Genomic DNA, 18,948 nt, shown 5'->3' on the forward strand with positions numbered 1-18,948 from the left:
GCATGCTCGCAATCCGTGCCTCCACAACTAGGGTGCTCCCTGGGATTGTGCGTATAGCAGTGACCTCCTGTCGGAGTTGTGAGATCTCCTGTTTGAGTCCCTGAATAAGATTAGCCTGGTCTCGGATAGCCTGAGCCTGCTCCTGTATGAGACGCGCCTGCTCCTAGGTGAAGCGTGTCTGCTCCTCTGCGAAGCGTGACAGCTCCATCTCTCGCTCTCGGATGCTATGTACCTCCATTAGCAAGTTCTCCCAAGCCTCTGATGGGTTAGCTCGTCTGTGCCCTAGCGGAAACTGAAAGGACTGTGGCACGAAAGTGTGGGGATGAGACTGGAGGTTGGGTGTTGACTGGGTGAGATGGGTGCGATATGGAGATGATAGTGGCCTAGAGGAGGCGATCCCAGTAGGGTGTGGGAACGTGGGCTGACTGAAAGGCAGAGGCGTAGTGCAGAACAGTGTTGTATGACCCCTCTAAAGTAGGTGTCATAATCGAAGAGAAAACCGTAGCGGGAGAAGAAGGGAGAGATGGAAGAGACGATGTTAGTGGCAACCCCTCTATCCTAGGGGAGGGTGGAGCAATCGATGTCATGGGTAGGGGTATATCAGTGCCAGTAGCTGTAGCTGCGGATGTAGAGGCTGTGGATGGAAGTGGAACTGAAATTGAAATTGAGGCTGGCGCTGAAGCTGAGGGTGAGGATGTAGCTGAGACAGAAGCTGAAACTGAAGCTGAAGCTGAAAGGCAGAGGTGGACCCTGCCTTTGCTTTGCTGTCAACTCCGAGTTCACTGCGGTTGTAGCGTGTGTTCACATCCTCGAGTTTCAGTTGTGTTTGTTTCTTGGTTTTGTTGTCGTCTTTCTTGGCGGCTTTATCTGTATCTTTGCCACCTTTCCCCATTTCTTTTGGCTGATCCTGTGTTCAGTGCAGGTCTTAGTGCAAGAGCGGAAGAGGGAGCATGACCCCCCCCCCCCCCCCAATGGCAGGAGGCACACCTAGTTATGGGGGCTGAAAATGGCGGGAAGCGGGAGAGCTCGATGGAGGGGATGTTGGAACTATCGGAGTCCGTGTGTGTGTGGTCCTAGAGTCCTAGGAGTGTCCTACAGTTGTGTGAGTGTGAGTGTGAAGAGTCTTGAGGCCACTTGTGCCACCTCATGTGGTAGGTGTGATTCCTCCCCTAGATTATAGGATCTAGATTCTCTTGTGTGTGACCTCATCTATGAGGTGTCTGTGTGGGAAGATAAGGCTTGCCCAGCCTATAAATGAGGCTATGTACTTGCTATGATTACACAATCTATCAACATCAGTTCCTGCCTCAGCTCTTGTCTCTAACCTGTGATTGAGTGTCTCTCACCCTCTCCCCATTTTCAACAGTTGGTATCAGAGCCACCTTGAAGCTCCTGCTTGATGGCATTCCTCTTCGATTGAGCAGCTCTATGTTGTTCATCGAGTTGATGTTGTTTGTTGCGCCATCAGCCTCAAGAATGCCGAAGTTGCGGCAGTAATCCTACCCACGCTGATGCTACCTCTTTCCTGCTAACTCCTCTACCCGCTACCTCTCTCCTCCGCTGGGCCACTCTTCCGCCATCTCTACGTTGCTGTCCAGATGGCCGCTTCAGTTCTGCCCATTGCTGCTGCCGCCTCTCAGCTCTCCTCCTTCCGCCCCTGATCTGCGCAATCTCCAGCAGCAGCATTCTGCCCCAATGACCTGCGACAGCTCCTGCCAAGGTGTCGTTGCGATGATTTGGCGGCGTCTCGCATGTACCGGCGATTGACGACCTTGTGAGGGCCGTGGCCATCGACTCGCATGTCAACGTAGTTCTTCTGGTTTGCAGTTCACGCTTCCTCAATCTACATCGAAGACCATCCTATGTTGCTTCCGTGCTGATCTGTGTTGCCCACGCCTCAGCAAACAGTTCCGCCTTTGCTCAGCTTGACTGCCCGGTCCATTTCCCTGCTGTGAACTCGGAGTTATGCTGCACGTACGTCGCCTCTCTACGCAGCTTGTTTTCTGAGGCGCCTATATTTCCGGAAGAGAATGGCATCACGAGAATGGCTGATCGAACTTGAGCTTTCCATGAAGTATCTTGCTGCCTGGGAGTCGTCTTTCAGCTGCCACAACTCAATCACAGCTGCCCGTGTCAAAATCGCCGCCACATTTGGAGGGGATTCAGCCCGACCTTGAAGCCCATTTCTGAGCCCGAAGCCCTAAATTGCGCTTTTCAAGAATTTGGCCTCATTTTGGGTGAATTTGTTGGGGCTTTTATGATCTGAAGCTTCCCTGGTATTGCTAGAACACTATGCTCTAGGAAATTTTGAAAAGCCCCAATTTTCTGCAAACCCTAATTTTGCAGCAACCCTAAGCCAAAAATTTAGGGCTTTTCTGTCCTGTGTCTTCCTTTGGCATAATTGAAGCTTCTACTATGTAAAATTTGGGGCTTTTTTTGCAAAATTTGAGTAAACATTGTAAGGGATTTAGACACTGGCTGTAATAACAGCTAAGACCTTCCCACCAATGGATAGCATAAAAAACTACTCGTTCATTCGAGAAATTCTCAGGGAGTAATTTCCCAACTTGGCAGACGAAACTCCGGCTTCTTCTTATGCGAGAAGGCATATGGAATATCACCAATGGCAAGGAGCCAAAACCCCAAAGTGATGATGCTAGAATCAGTTGGTGGGAGAACCAAAATGATAAAGCAATGGCTATCATTGGCCTAGCTTTAGCTGACAACCTTATCCACCATGTGGATTTTGATAAGACTGCAAATGACGTTTGGGAAAAATTAGAGAATTTGTTTGGAAATAAGATCAATAATTCCAAAGTCTTTCTCAAACAAAAACTCTTCAAGCTCAAGATGAAGGAAACTGAAACCCTCAATGAACACTTGAGCAATGTTGGGTCAATTTTCCAACAATTATCTGCCATCCGAGCCATTGCTGAAGATGATGATCAAGTTGATGTACTTCTCTCAAGTATTGAAGACATTTCCAAGTACAATGAGATCCTTGCTGTCCTAAGAGTCAGCCGCAATATGAGCTTTAAGGATATGGTAGCTCATCTCATTGATGAGGACCGTAGGCTTACAGAGAAAACAGAATCTTCCTTTGAGTCTGGCAAAGCATTCTTTCTCAAGAATAAGCCCAAGAAGAAAGGAAAACCTCTTAAATGTAATATCTGTCAGAAGCTTGGCCATCTAGAGGATCGTTGCTTTAAGAAGATGGCAAAGGTACAAGCCAAAGAACATGCCAATCTGGTTGCGGAGTAGAGCGAGGACGAAGACGATGAAGCTACACCTTCTGGACCTGAGGAACAAGCCTGCACTGCTGTTGTTTCTGGTCTATCCCTCCATGAGGTGATAGATGAAGAGTGGGCTTTCTAGAGTCATGTGTGTTAGGTACTCTGCCTTGCGTAGTCCCCCTAAAATGATGTAATAATTTGTCATTTTGTGTGCCTTGTCCTATAAAAGGCTCCACTTATTTCCATGTACCCAGTTAGGAGACAGGGGGGTTGTTATGTCTTTCCTTTATCAGGCCTGGCCAAGTTCCAGGATGTTGGTGTACTCCCTAGACCTATGAGTTGGTCATGCATCCATGCTCAGATTTGAGTCTCTGATCACGTTGACACCTAAGCCATGAGAGTGCTTGGTTCAACCTCTGAATTATGCTGAGCTATTAGCCTCTGAGATTGCCTGGGATGCACAGTCTGGATGATGTCATAGTTTCTCACCCTAGCTCCGAAGGGGGGTTTGTTGGAACTATCGGAGTCCTAGTGTGTGTGGTCCTAGAGTCCTAGGAGTGTCCTACAGTTGTGTGAGTGTGAAGAGTCTTGAGGCCACTTGTGCCACCTCGTGTGGTAGGTGTGATTCCTCCCCTAGATTATAGGATCTAGATTCTCTTGTGTGTGACCTCATCTATGAGGTGTGTGTGTGGGAAGATAAGGCTTGCCCAGCCTATAAATGAGGCTATGTACCTGCTATGATTACACAATCTATCACCATCAGTTCGTGCCTCAGCTCTTGTCTCTAACCTGTGATTGAGTGTCTTTCACCCTCTCCCCATTTTCAACAGGGGACTGAAGGCAGGGCTGTAGGTTGGGGCGGAGGAGAATGGATGAGGGTGGAGGAGAATGGAGGAGGGCGGAGTGGCGAGGGCGGTGGGCAGCGGAGCTGCAGGGTGAAGGCTGAGCTGTTGATTAATGAGTTTAAATCCAAGCCAAAAGACAGACTCTCTCTCTCTCTCTCTCTCTCTCTCTCTCTCTCTCTCTCTCTCTCAGCCTACCCTCCGCCACCCCTCAGCCCTCCCCGTCCTATCCTATCATGCCGCGTCACCTGGCTGCCCCCTCCCCCCGGTTGCGGGACTTGGCCCCTATGCGCCTGGCCCTTTCGTCGGGGCTCTGTTAGCCCCCCCACTGCTTGCTGCACTGCTGCTGCTGTTCGCTACTTACCCCCTGCCCACTGCTCATCCCCACAACTACGCCTTCACGGTATACTGCCTATTTTCCATCATTCCTAGCAGCCTTGACCTTAGCTAATTCTGCTGCCTTATTCTCAACTGAGCTCGTGTAAGTTCTTCAGCTATCCATATCTTAGTTCCTTTCAGCTATCCATATCTTAGTTCCTTTCAACTTGTAGGATTGTCGGAGAAGCGTGACCCGTAAATCTTATGAGTTAAGCGTAATGATAGCATGGCCTTTAGACTCTAAGATACGAGTTGCTCTGGGTTCATCATCATCAAGAGGATCATCCTTATCAACTGTCTAATCTTGTTAGGCATGGCTGCTTTGACATGTGCTAAGGTGTCACTGAAAGAGTTCTCCTCTTTGTACCATCCTTCGGTGAGTCCCCCTATTCTAATACTATTCTTCAGTGAGTCCCACTATTTTGATCTTCAAAGCATTATCACGCCTAGCTGCATGTTCTTTAATCTCTTCTTGAATGTCGGCCTTATTTACCTTTGCATCAAACTCCACAATCACTTCCTTATTAGCGGTCTGTACTTCAGTGTCAACTAGATTTTTGACCGTAGAGACTAGTTGGGGGTTAGGGGGGGAAGCCTTGCAAGACTTTACAATCTCATTGTGCCAGGTCCTTCTAGAACCTGAATTCTAGCTAGTGCATCCGCTAGTTGCATCTTTAACTCTCTTACCTTCAGGAGATTAAATTTCTTCAGGATGCCTCATGAGACTAATTGCAATCAAGAATTAGGTACTGATATAGATAGAGAATGCAAATCTGACACATGACACACAAATTGGCATGCAATGCAATGTGCAATTTCTAAATGAATGCAATGAACTGATGACAATGATTAACCCCTTTAGGTCTAGGCTATGGTTGACTCCATACGCTACTAACGACTAGATGCTGATGGAGAGAATGAAGTGGATGTTTGATGAAGAGCCTAACTATGGGAGTGCTGTATGCTGATTGCTACGTGGGTTGAATGTTGAGGATGAAAGCTAGCTGCTGAAGATTGAACCACATTAGCTGAATGCTCAAATGAATGGGTTGGTATCTCCTTTTAAAGTCTTTTAGGATAGACTTTGGTCGGATGGTGAACGCCGACCGTTGACCCTAGTCGTCTGGTCAAAAGGTCAGGTCCCCATAGTCACAGGCCACGATGGAGCAGTTCGGATCGCCAGGGCAAAGTGTTGCAAGGTATCCACCTAGTAACAAGTTCATGTCCACCTGTTTGGCAAAGAAATTACATGCCTTCAATAAGTTTAAGGAACGGAGGGCTAGGAGTTGGGAAAACAATTGAGGACAATTTACACTGATAGAGGGTGAGAATTTACTTCACAACTTTTCGATGAGTATTACAAGGAGAATTGGATCAAGATAAAACTCACTAAAACTCGCACATTCTAGCAGAATGGGTGGCTTAGAGAATGGATCGTGTGATTGTAGCATAGTTACCAGGGAACCCCATTTCCGCATCCGGAACGCGTGGAACCCCATTCCAGAGAAGAGGGAACCCTGGAACCCGAACCTATCTTGAACGTTCTAGCCAGGGTGTTACCAGGGAACCCCGTTCTGGGGTACTTGGAAGCCGTTCCAGAACTAAACCCGACATTTCGAGTTTAGGGTTTCCTCCTCAACCCTGTTCCGCGAGCGGCGGCCGCCTTTTTTCCACCATTTCGACTTGCAGGCCTCCACTTGCTCTCTCCCTCCTTAAGTAGCCCGACTCCTCCATCTAGCAGCTCTCCAACTACTCCCTCCCTCCCTCCTTCCATCCAACTACTCCCTCCCTCCATCCTCCTATTCCCTCCCTCCATCCTATATTTTTATATGAATTGATGACGTGTCATATGACGTGGCGTTCCAGTTCCCGTTCCCCGTTCCCCCTTCCCGGAACGTTCCCGTTCCGGCACTTGAAATTTCGAAACGTTCCCGTTCCTTGGTAACTATGGATTGTAGTGATGGGGCTGATAATGCTGAGCGGGAAGAACCTTCTCAAGGTCTATTGGGGTGAGTCAATTCATGCAGCCGTACACAAGATGAAGACTAAGGCAATCAAGGAGAAGACCCTATATGAATCTTACCACAAGAAGCATAGCATCGCTCATTTCAAGATTTTTGGTTCTAAAGCATTTGTGCATGTTTATAACGATAACAAGGAGAACGTGCATATTTGTGTTGTATAATGAAGAGTCAAGAAGCATATCGGCTCTTCAACCTAGAGAAGAAGCAGATTCTCATTAGATGGGACGTCATCTATGAGGAGATGGAGCCCTAGCTAGAGGTCGTAGCACAGGAAGCTCTAATTGTACACCCTAAGGTTGGCTATTAATACCTTTTAGAGAAGGCTTTAGAGTTGGAGGATTTGAAGTCTAAGATAGAGGAGCCAAGACCACGAAAGAAGACTCCATTGGGAACACATTGTATTTGAAGACCTTGTAGGATTCTTGAGTGAGATTTTTTGGAGACAAGTTCGGATGTGACGAGATCTTGTAAAATGTGTAGAAGGATCCCGTTGTAAACTTTGCTCTAGCGGCTGAGATTGAGGAACCCAAGTCCTTTAAGAAGAGAAAGAACATGCCAGAAGGACATAGCAGCCCATTTTGAAGAACTACACGTGGGATTTTGTGGAAAGGCCTCTCAAAGAGAAGAAGATATGTACGAAGTAGGTGTACAAGACAAAGTAAAGGTCTATTGGCAGTTTGGACGAGTAGAAGGCGAGGCTAGTGTTATAAAAGTTTTTGTTTACCTCCTTTTTCTTCTCTTTTATTTTCTGTGTAGATTTTTGGTCTTTAGAACAACCAAAAATCTAAATCCATATGATTGGACATATTCTAGTCTTACAAAGGTATATATTGTTTCCAGTGTGTTTTTGTCAACTGCACATGTTTCCTTCCTAACTTGGTCATCTGAGGCTGATGATGGCGATGTTGCCTAGGAATTGAATCATGTGAAGATGATGGTGATGCCTGATGTGAAAGACCATCTTGCTTTCTTACATTGCTTTCTCTAATGTTAGTATTTGCCTTGTCTTTCACAACTTGAATATAATACAGACTTCTTACAAATCCTACCCCTCTCCCTCTTGGCTCTCATGGCCTGGGTTCCCCAAAATATTAAACGAAATTACTTTAATCGAGCCCAAGCAGTTGCACATGAAATGCAACTGGCATTTTGAGGAGTACTTATCATTCTGACTATCAAAATGGTGACTTGAGGTCTGAAACTGACAGGATGGAGTGGATTTTCTAAGCACAGCTTCTGAGCATATTGCAAATGCAATGAGTCATCAAAGGATCCCTAAGTAATGTAATGATTTTGTACACTGCAGGGAGATGATAGGTGGAACAGGGTGGGCACTGGTGACAACAAATGATGGCAAGAAATACTACTATCACACTGTGACTCAGGTATGTGATGTTTAGTTTGTGTGACTTTATCCCCTTTGTTTGTTGGCTTGAAGACTTTATTCTTTAAAGATTTTCAATGTAAAGGGCTGTTCTGTAGTTAGTGGTCATACAGTCTACTTTGGTGCTTCTTATAACATTTTGATGATCTGTGAAAGTTTGAGGGCTGGTCACCTTTAGCTAAGCACTCCTCTCTAGGTCCTGCTGTCAGATTGGACAAAAGTGATCTTATAATGTAGCAATTAGAGGATGAACATGGGACTTGTTTTGTATCTAGTGAAACATTTGCATTGAATTCTTTGAAAAAGAGTGCTATATGTTTTTTCTGCATCAACATACTTGACTGAGATGGATAGAATTTCTTATTGAGATGGGCTCTTTTGGTGCAGGCTACGAGTTGGCAAGTACCAGGGGAAGTTGCAGAGTATCGCAGAAAGCAGATTGATGAAGCTTCTGCAAAACTAAGCATAGGTCCAGGGCACATGGTGAAAGCAAGTTCTGACAAAGGCACTGTCTCCTTTAGTTTGAATATACCGGGTGCAGGTACATGGGGGCGGGAGGCTCAGAAAGCACTGGTACCAGGTGCAAGCTCCTCTGCTCTTGACTTAATAAAAAAGAAACTGCAAGACTCTACTACGCCAGGATTGGGGGCTGGCTCCACAATTGTTGACGGTTTGGGTCCTGTAGACAATGCCTCTAACAGAGGCCCATCAATGGAAGGGAATAGAGAGAAGATGAAGGAAAGCACTGCTGAAAGGTCCTCATCAGAATCATCGTCTGATAGTGATGATGAAGATCGTGGTCCAACAAAGGATGAATGTGTTTCGCAGTTTAAGGTCAGCACTTCAGAATATGAAAAGTCACCATGATGTTTGTGGATTGCATGTAAATTTATGAATGCAGCTATACTAAATGGTTTACATAGATAAGTATAATTTATTTGCAGGCCAGCTGGCTTTGCAGGCTGATTTTGCTAATCTACTGTCCTACCTATTGATGTAAACAGGAGATGCTAAAAGAGAAAGGTGTTGTTCCTTTTTCAAAGTGGGAGAAGGAATTACCAAAAATCATATTTGACCCTCGTTTCAAGGTTTGTCATGAAACCTCTTATTGAAGAATCCACTACAGTTAAGATATTAGATATTAGATATGTCTTAAGATATTGTATGTGTGAGAGCATATGTTTATTCTTTGGTCTACACCCACTGTTGGGCGCTGATGACATCAGTGGGGATGTCCTAGTAGCTAGTCCCTGCTATGCGTGATGGAGTTTATGGTTTTCAACCTTATGAGTGACTTTGAAACTGCACTATGTTGTGTTTTTACAGGGTGAGTTTGGGCATGTTCCTGGACTCATCTAGGTATATGTCTTAAGAATCCACTATGTCTTAGAGCAGTGCATGCTTATTTTTGTAGAAAGGCAGGTTCAAAACTGAGATAGTATTCTAAAATCACATATAATATTTCTATCATTCTCGTGCATAGCCTTTTTTGCTATATGTTTATTTACCATGGAACTGGTTGCTTTGAACTGAAATGGATTCACTACAGATCGCTTTGTTACTGGCTACTGCTTGCTAATCCCTTCCATTAATTTTTTTTTTCCGGGAAGAGTCATTGTTGCATTTCAGAAACTTTAAATGTACATCAGGAGCAATACCTAAAGAGAGGCATCTCTGTGTTGTGAACCTTGGAAACTGTACTAATTTAAGGTGTTATTTCTCCAAATGACTAAATGGTTCTTGAAGTTTTTTGGAGCCTTGTATTTGTTTGACATTGTATCCCACCAAAGCTTGTGGAGGCATTTACAGTTATCGAGCATCTTATTCATCTTCTCAAATTCTGTTCTAGAACTGCCATGTTGTCTGGGCGGTTTATAGAACACAATTGTGGTGTATGGGGAAAATGATTTATTTTGGCTGATTAGCACTGTAAAAGTGTGCTTCTATCATAGTCACCAGAAACGTTTCAAAACTGACACAAAGTTTTGAAATGCATGTTTGTACTTCTTGGTGCCAAAAATGCGTATTATATGTCATCGTACATCATCATCAGCATCAGAATCTGAACAAGATGATGAATTTGAAGAAGCAGCAGAAAGGGAAGAAGAAGCACAAGAAATGATAGTTCCTTGTAAGCCCCTAGCAAGAACTATTGAGAATCCTATACAGAAATTTCAAGGAGTTCTGCATGAAATTCTTTGCGAAGCAGTGGTGGTTCTATTCAGAATCTCTTCATTTGGCTTGGAGAGTCTACTAGTTGCTTATACCCATGAGGTCTCTTGCTTTTTGATGATGGGTGTGGTCCAAGACACAAGAGAGCCTTTACAAAAAATGTCTCACTCCAAAGTTTAGCTAGGATCAGGGTCCAATTATGGTGTAGAAGTTGTGCTTGAGGGCTCTCATGATCCTTGGCTTTGCGATTCTGTAAAGTTTTAATAGCTTTTTAAAGACAGTGGAGCTGGTGAGATGAAAAATATCCATGAGGTTGGGAATGGGCAGTTGGATACATCATATAAGGTATTTGTGTAGGGAGCTTGATGTCCAAGGTATATGGATCAATACTAGAGATGGACATTAGAGTATGCAGATTGGGTAGATTCCAAGTGACAGGCTAGGCAAATGTAGGCGGGACCACTTTACCTTGACTCAGCACTAGAGGTGTGGGATATCACTAGATCTAGAGATAGACTCACAAAGCCTGAAGATTAATAGGGACCTCGACAATAAATGCTCATAGATGTCTTTCAGCTCTTCTATATAACAGGCTCATCTCATATACCATTTTCCTCTTAGTTCTAGTTTCGTTGGTTTTCATGTGCGCTTAGTGACCAGTTATACCAAAAGAAGAGCAATATGGATACGGTTCATGTTTGCAACCACTGAAGTACTCAAGAAAGGCAGTCTTTTCAGGATCTTTCAAAACTTAATTGGCAACAGGTACTGATAGCAATATGGATACGGTTCATGTTTGCAACCACTGAAGTACTCAAGAAAGGCAGTCTTTTCAGGATCTTTCAAAACTTAATTAGCAACAGGTACTGATGAGCTTATAAGATTTGCTTGGCTTGCTTCCTTTACAGGCTGTTGGGTTAGGAAGGGGGCGTGGGGTTATATGTTTAGCTTTACTCATTGTAAAAGCTAATTTACTTTGGAATTCTAAACAGTTGGTGAGATTCTTCGATTGATTATTCGAGCTAGTTGAAATGTATGGAGTACCTTGCCATGCTTTTGGGGTTGGAGAGAGGTAGCTCATGAATAGGCATTTCGATATATGGGAAGGGCATCGTATCATTCACTAGCAAGTTACAATCAGGCTTGGCTCTTTAGATTTCACATGAAAATTCCTGGCTTAAAAGAATGGCGTGGTTATTTTGTATTGGATATAAGCATATAGACAGAGTCCAGCATGCATTATATATGTTTGTATTTTTCTGCAGCCACTGATCAAACATTCGAGGTGTATGGATAATTTATGGGCCTAGTTGGGAGCTCTGTATATGCAGATACAGCTTATTTACGAGTTTTAGCTCATTCACTGCAGCTTATTTACAAGTTTTCTCATTTACTGCAGGCTATTCCGAGTCATACTGAACGGCGCTCTATTTTTGACCATTATGTTCGTACTCGGGCAGAGGAAGAGCGTAAAGAGAAACGGGCTGCTCAAAAGGCTGCAGTTGAAGGCTTCAAACTGCTTCTGGAAGAGGCATCAAAGGTTTCAAAATATCTCTTGGCATCAATTCCTATGCTTTAAAGAAATTGTGTAGTGGAAAGTTGAAACTATGTGCAAGTTTGTACTTTTTCTATCATGGAAAGAAACTGTGAACCACTCAAGAGCCTTGTAAAGTACAACTGAGACATCACACAAGCGTGTGTTTGGCTTTGGATTCTTGGGATTTTAAGCAAACGCTTTTTGTACTTCTTCTGATCTTTCAGCACTTTGCCTATGGCTGATGGGGTCATCATAGTTGTCTGCTTGATGCCAATGAGTGGTACGTTTGATTCTCAGAACATGTTTCGAACACCTGATCAGGCTCAGAAGGGAAAAATAAGTGGCATTGGGGTAGTGTTCAAGTGTGTTTCTTATCATAGCCACCACATTTTGCAGGACTGGTGCTGTTTTTGGAAGAATGCTGAGTCTGGATGTCTGGTTTCGCAGGACATCGATCACAACACAGATTATGAGAGCTTTGCAAAAGCATGGAGTCGTGATCCTAGATTCAACGTGTTGGAACGAAAAGATCGGGAGACACTGCTCAATGAAAGGTGGGCATAAGATGGTGCCATTGCATATTTGAATTGTGGAATTTAGGAGATGAAGGGGACGATATGTGAGTTGGTTACAGGTGTATACCATAGCTTTGTCAGTGAGCCAATTGTGGAGTCATGATATGAAACAATATCTGTGAGTGGTCTCCCATGTTATCCAATCACTTGTCATCAACTCTTCAGTTGATCAACCTTAGAACTGAGATGTTTGTGGAGAATGTCATTCATCTGCTTGAAATTCTTGGAAAGCCGAGGTAGTACATGAAGCTGACACTCGATATTAATGTTTATGTGGTTGGTAAGACATGTCGCATACCAAGGTGAACCTAATTACACTTTCCGATTGGCAGAGGCATTTTTCTTACAGGTATAGTTTCTCCTTTTTTCACGTGCACTCTTAAACCAGTTAATCCTTGTTAACTGACCTTTGCTCACCTGCAACATCTAGTCAGCCTCTGAGGACTCTTCCTCGGTATGCTTATCCCAAGTATGAGTTTATCGAACACTTGCTTGATCATACTCTGAAATCTGAAAGTGCTTGAAGCACTTTCAACATTTTCTGGGGATGGGTCTGTGTGTCAAAGAAGCTTAACTACAGCAAGGCTTTTTATGTCTCTTTGGCTGATGGAATAGGTTTGCAACTTGACTTGAAGTATTATTTCCTGTTTTAGGGTTTTACCTCTACGCAAAGCAGAAGAGGAGAGAGTCCGTGCAATCCATGCAGCTGCAGTTGCAGCTTTCAAAGCCATGTTGAAAGAAAAAGGAGACATAACCACTTCTAGCCGGTGGTCAAGGGTAATCAAGCACCTTTATTCTGATCCTACTTCAAATGTTGATTGACTTCTGAAATATGTGTAATGATCTTACCTCTGAAAAACCATTGTTGCTCCCTTGCTTAAATATCTAAATTTATGTCAAAATTATGATTCTAGTTTTGATAGCCCAAAGAGGTGATATGTGCTTCGATACCTTAGATTGCTCTAATAAATGCTTGGATTATCTGTGAAGGACCTTGTGCATGAACTTGGATTTTAGCATGCAACTGTGTAAACACTTTCTGTTATGCTGCGGATTTGAAATGAGCTTCATGAAGTTCTTAAGATCAGTGGCTTTTTTTGGAAAGATTTTAAAAGGTCTTTTGGTAGAGAAACTGATGTTGCAAACAGAGTAGATGTGCTTTCCATTAAACAATAATTGGTAATGGATGTGAGCCTCTGCAGTCTAAAATGAAAAATTGTAGTGATGCTCCAGCATAGGAATTCACACACTTGCACTCTCGCCCGTGCATAAACACATTATACATACATGTATGTAATTCGCAAAAGAGCTGCACGTCCTATGCAATGAATCAGCAAAATCAGCCCAAGTATGCTTGTTTTAAGATTGTTATGCTGCAAAGCAGGTTGCCACAGATGTACACCAATGAAGAACACATCATCACTTATAAAAAAGCTAAAGCTATTAGGGCAAGCTATTTTAAAGAAAGTGCTTGTGTCCTAGGCTTTATTATATCACAGCTGAAGCGATATAAACTCTTACACAAGTCTTTTCTCACATAAAATTCTCATGTTTTGCAGAAGTGAGAACATAGAAACTTTTGGTTTCTACGTTTTGAACCGACATAGCTCGAAAGCCTCGTCTATTGAACTGGACCAGGACTAATCCCGAGCATGGGTTACTGCAGGATGTCTTTGAGGGTTGCAACCGCCATCAAGGTCAGATCTGGGACAGAATAGAGTCCCCTGGAAGGGCTTTCTAACAGGCACATAAAACGGCAGACCTTACAAAAGACCAACCCACAATGGTCGGGTCAAAGTTTGACCAGGTCGGCTTTGTCTGGTCAGAAACCTACTGGGTCTGGTCGGCTGCTAATAGCCTGGTTGGCTGAACCTGGTCGACCAGGTTTAGGGCTAGCCTGCTTTATATAAAGGACACATGTCCCCCTTTGTATGCATCCCACTGAAGCCCTCATTGTGAGGCATGGAGGCACACCTGGCTGTGTTTTGCCTAGCACTAGCTGGATCTTTTGTGTGCACCTGTGAGCTACTGCTTTCCAACATCTGTGGATGAATAGACTAAGTATTTTGTCTAGTTCTTTCTGCTATTATATCACCGGCATATCTATATTATGGTGGGGCCATGACACGTCCCAGCACTCCTGAAACCTCTGATCTGCAAGCAAACACAAGAACACACACAACGTGAGAAAACTGAGCAGGCTGCTCACCACCCAACCATGACATCTACGGGATGTGATCCCGAATCAGGAGATGTCCCCTCCGAGCCACGAGCTGAGCTACTGGCATGAACTCCCAACCAGATCCTAACCAGCCTGGTGTCCCATACCACCAGGTGGCGTTGTGAAGCTTGGGATCTGCTACTGGGCCTTGGGCTACGCTATGATGCAGGCGCGCGTCCGCGACTCAATCCAGGATCAAACCTAGCACCTGGGAACGAAACTTGCTCCCATCGGCTCCTTGAGAACTGAACCTCTGGGCCCCTTTTATAGACTCGGGCCCCAAGCGCCAAAAATAGCGAAGACCTCTAACTGGTTCGTACCCTTGCCACTCAACCCGAGAATCAATCCTGCCTAGCTCTAAGCCTCCCCAGGCTACCTGAGCTAGTCTTGTGTACCCAGTACACGTCGGATACCAATCTGTGCACATGACATACTTCCCCTCCTCTAAGAACTGACTCCTGAGTTCGCTAAAAAACTCGGGAATGTCCGCTGGAGGTTCTGTAATGTCTCCCATGTTGCATCCTCCTCAACACGATCCTTCCACTTGATCTTGTATTCCGTGATAGTTCTATTACGAATCTGTCTTTCACGAAATTCAAGAATACACTCAGGTTCGTGTGGAATAAAAGTCAAATCTGTAACTTCTATTATTTCTTGAGGAGAAACAAGTTGATCGTCCGCACCCAATACTTCTTTCAATCTACTGACATGAAAGACTGGATGTACTTTAACATCAGGAGGCAATTCTAGTTGATATGCAATTGGTCCAATTTTTTTAATAACCTTGAATGGACCACAATATCTGGGGGATAATTTCGGAACCAAACCAGTACTTAGGCTCTTGGATTCCTTGGGAATTCGCAAATATACCATCGTTCCTTCAGAGAACTCTCTAGGTGAACGATGTCTATTAGCATAAAATCTGTCCCGATCTTGGGCACTTCTAATAGACTCCTTGGCAAACTGCAACATTTCCTGCATGTCTTGCAAGAAGGTCTTTGGAGCATCATTTTGGATTTCTTTTAACCCAACCATAACTGGTGACTTAGGTTGAAACCCGTACATAAGCATAAAAGGACTGTAACCAGTACTCGAATGCTTTGCACTGTTATAAGCAAATTCTATCATAGGTAGATAATCTTCCCATGAAGACTGTCTCTTAGAAACATATGCCCGAAGCATATCTTCAACCGTCCAAAAGTTACTTGTAAACTTCGAGTCCCTATCACTGACTATGTTAGAGGGCAAACCATACAGCTTAAACTAGTGGTCCACAAACTCGTGAGCCAGCTGAACAGCTGAAATAGTTGTTCTAGTAGGTAAGAACCTAGCCATTTTTGTCAAACGGTCGACTATGACCCAAATGGAGTCATGACCCTTGCGCGTTCGAGGCAAACCAGTAATAAAATCCATGGAAATACTTTCCCATTTATTACCTGGAATCTGCAGTGGCTGTAATAAACCCGCTCTTCGAAGGCGTTCTGCCTTAGTAACCTGACAAACCCGGCAACCTACTACATAGTTTTCAATAAATGCACGCATCTTAGGCCAATAAAAAGTATGCTTCACAAGAGACAGAGTCCGATGTATACCCGGATGTCCAACACTAGGAGCGTCATGACACTCCCAGAGAATCTTGGATCGAAGTTCCAGAACATCTGGCACACAAATCTTTCCATTTCGGAACAGCAAGCCGTTCCTAATCATCCACTGACCTCCTGCCACCTGTACCGTAGGGGGCACAATCCCTGAGTCCTGGTCAACCATGGAGCTCCCATCCTGGACTCTCTGCCAATAAGAACTGAAATGACTATCAGTTGCGCAAAGCCCTCTCAAGGATTGGAATAGGTTTGAGGATATTTTCGTAAATGACATAGCATTTACAAACTTGACTCGACTTAAGGCATCCGCCATACTATTCAACGAACCCTTTCGATAACGTATTTCAAAATCAAAATCTTGCATTAATTCTACCCATCTAGCTTTTCGTCCCCTCAATTGAGACCCATCATACGCATACTTAATTGACTGATGGTCAGTCAATACAAGAAACTTCGAACCATACAAGTAGTGTCTCCAAACCTTAAGGGCATACACTACAGCATAGAGTTCCTTTTCTAGTGTGGGCCAACGATATTGGGTGTCGTCTAGCTTCTTACTCTCGAACGCTACAGGTCTGTCCTCTTGGAATAGAGCTGCCCCAATCGCAAAATCACTCGCATCGGCCTCTAAAACATAAGGCCGAGTAGGATCGGGTAATGCAAGAACGGGTGCTTCCTTGATAGAAAACTTCAAGGTTTCAAAAGCCTTGTTCAATGCATCATTCCAAGAGATCGGCTGGGTAGACCTGCGTCCACGACCTTTCAATATGTTTGTCAGGGGTGCTGTGATATGTGAATAATCACGCACAGACTTCCGTAGAAATACCGTAAATCCTAGGAAAGAACGAAGTTGTTTCACAGTCTGAGGGATAGGCCATTCTAAAACCTTCTGGATACGATCCAGATCAATGCTAATACCTTCAGAAGAAATCTTGTGTCCTAAGTAAATGATCTCCTTCATAAAGAAGTCACATTTACTCATCTTGGCATAGAGCTTATGCTGTCTTAGAATAACTAAGACAATCCAGAGGTGTCCTATGTGATCCTCAAGCGTTCAGCTATATACCAAGATGTCATCTAAGAACACTACAACGAATTTGACCAGAAAATCTCGGAACAAATCGTTCATCATTTGCTGGAAGGTGGCAGGAGCATTGGTCAAACCAAAAGGTAATACAAGAAACTCGTAGTGGCCATACCTAGTTCGGAATGTGGTTCTATCTATGTGTTTAGCATAGATACGAATTTGGTGATAACCCGTACGCAAATCAATCTTAGTGAAATACTTCGCTCCGGCCAAACGGTCTATTAGATCATCGGAACGAGGTAGAGGGTATCGATTCTTAATTGTCACTTTATTCAATCGTTTATAATCTATACACATTCTCCATGTAGAATCTTTCTTCTTTCTTAAGAGGACAGGTGCCCCCCAAGGTGATTTACTTGGGCGAATATAGCCCATATTTAAGTAATCCTGTAGCTGTGAAGCTAACTCATCCTCCTCAAGCTGGCTCATCCTATAAGGTGGAATACTAATAGGTTGAGCCCCAGGTACTAAGTCTATGCGATGATCTACTGCCCGTTCTGGAGGTAAACCTTCCGGCAGTTGAGCAGGGAATACATCCTTAAAATCATCTAACAACGTTCTCAATTCATGGTGTTCAAACACACTTAAATCATTCTTGTTATTAACAGAGACAACAAATGAAGAAAGCGGAATCAAAACACACTGATAGACATCATAATGAGAAGTGTTTAATATATTCCGAAGCTGCATCGCAGATACAATAGGTCCCTGAGAAGAGGGAATATTATCACACTGAATACAAAATTGGGTGTCCTTATCCAAAAAAGAAAGAGTATGGTCCTTCCATCCAATCCGAATATCGTGTGTTTTAAACCACTCTATTCCGATCAACAAGTCCACATGCTCCAAGTGCATGACATAGCACGTAAAAGCCGCTGTGTATTCTTGAATCCGGATAGAAAGGGCTTTAATCTTGCGATCCCAAAACTGCTTCCCAGCTGGAAGCTGCACCTCATAGGTGTGATCGCTAGGTATCGTGGTCAGCCCCATCTTCTGTATAAGTTTGTAATTAACAAAGTTGTGAGAGCTACCCGGGTCAAAGAGAATTGTCACTCTTTGGTCCCTAACTTCTCCATAAACTTGGAAAAGATCATGGGAACCAAATAACGAAGTATTAAAAGTGCAATTACAAGAAAGTGGGCAGGTAATGACATTTACAGAAATACCTGTCATCGCGGCTTGATTAGCTCCCTTGGCTTTGGTACCCGGACCCGCCTGGACCTTCGGTCCCAGCGCTTGCTTTTGGTTCTTGCGCTTAGGACAATCATTCTTAGTGTGGCCCCGCTCCTCACAGAAGAAGCAACGTCCTTCCTTCTTTAGCTTCAAGGTACGAAGGAAACGAGCTCGACCATTCTTCGCCTGAGTCAAGTGTTTCTTGGAGGCGTTGTCTATAGACTTCGTCTCCCCGGTACCAGTGGTAGACTGGAAGAACTTCCGTTTGTTCTTCCCACTTGTGTCGGAAGCTGTGGTTCCCTTTGCACTGGCCATGGTATCATCATAAATACGCGCGTAATTCATGGCCTCTTGCAACGTGGTACACTTGTTGTTCTTGATTTGTAACTTGTAGGAGTCAGGCAAACCATCCACAAAGAAACCTAACAAGGTCACTGGATCCATCTTTGTAGCTCTGGTCTGCAAATCCCGAAACCTCTGAAGATAAACCTCAAAAGTCAAGTTCAGCTTGGACATATCGAGGGCTTTGAGCTTGCCTACGATATCATAATCTTCCTCCTTCTTCAGAAACTCTTTCCTGAAGACCCCTTCGAAATCTATCCATGTTGCAGGCTTGGGTTGGAGTTCCTTCCACCACAATAAAGCCTTTCCTGACATGAACCCGGCTGCAAGCTGTATTTTCTTGTCATCTGGGTAGGGTGAAACTGGAAATGTACTTGCC

The 18,948-nt window shown here is 44.0% G+C and overlaps 1 protein-coding gene across 4 annotated transcripts in view; it reads left to right on the forward strand.

Annotated features, from left to right (window-relative positions):
• PRP40C (pre-mRNA-processing protein 40C) overlaps positions 1 to 18,948 on the forward strand; it is a 53,450-nt gene that overhangs the window by 17,066 nt on the left and 17,436 nt on the right. For 2 of the 4 annotated variants that reach the window (XM_087380190.1, XM_087380191.1), the window contains exons 5-10: positions 7,784 to 7,862; positions 8,249 to 8,695; positions 8,866 to 8,949; positions 11,433 to 11,573; positions 12,018 to 12,124; positions 12,799 to 12,922. In XM_087380190.1, the coding sequence (XP_087236316.1) occupies positions 7,784 to 7,862; positions 8,249 to 8,695; positions 8,866 to 8,949; positions 11,433 to 11,573; positions 12,018 to 12,124; positions 12,799 to 12,922 (982 nt within the window). Of the gene's footprint in view, positions 1 to 7,783; positions 7,863 to 8,248; positions 8,696 to 8,865; positions 8,950 to 11,432; positions 11,574 to 12,017; positions 12,125 to 12,798; positions 12,982 to 18,948 lie in introns of all 4 variants that reach the window. The other 2 variants (XM_087380192.1, XM_087380193.1) reach the window with 2 other exon arrangements.

The sequence above is a fragment of the Dipteris shenzhenensis genome, chromosome 10, assembly GCF_047967505.1.
Source record: "Dipteris shenzhenensis isolate YYH24624 ecotype China chromosome 10, Dip_SZ_1.0, whole genome shotgun sequence".
In the NCBI taxonomy this organism is placed as follows: domain Eukaryota; kingdom Viridiplantae; phylum Streptophyta; class Polypodiopsida; order Gleicheniales; family Dipteridaceae; genus Dipteris; species Dipteris shenzhenensis.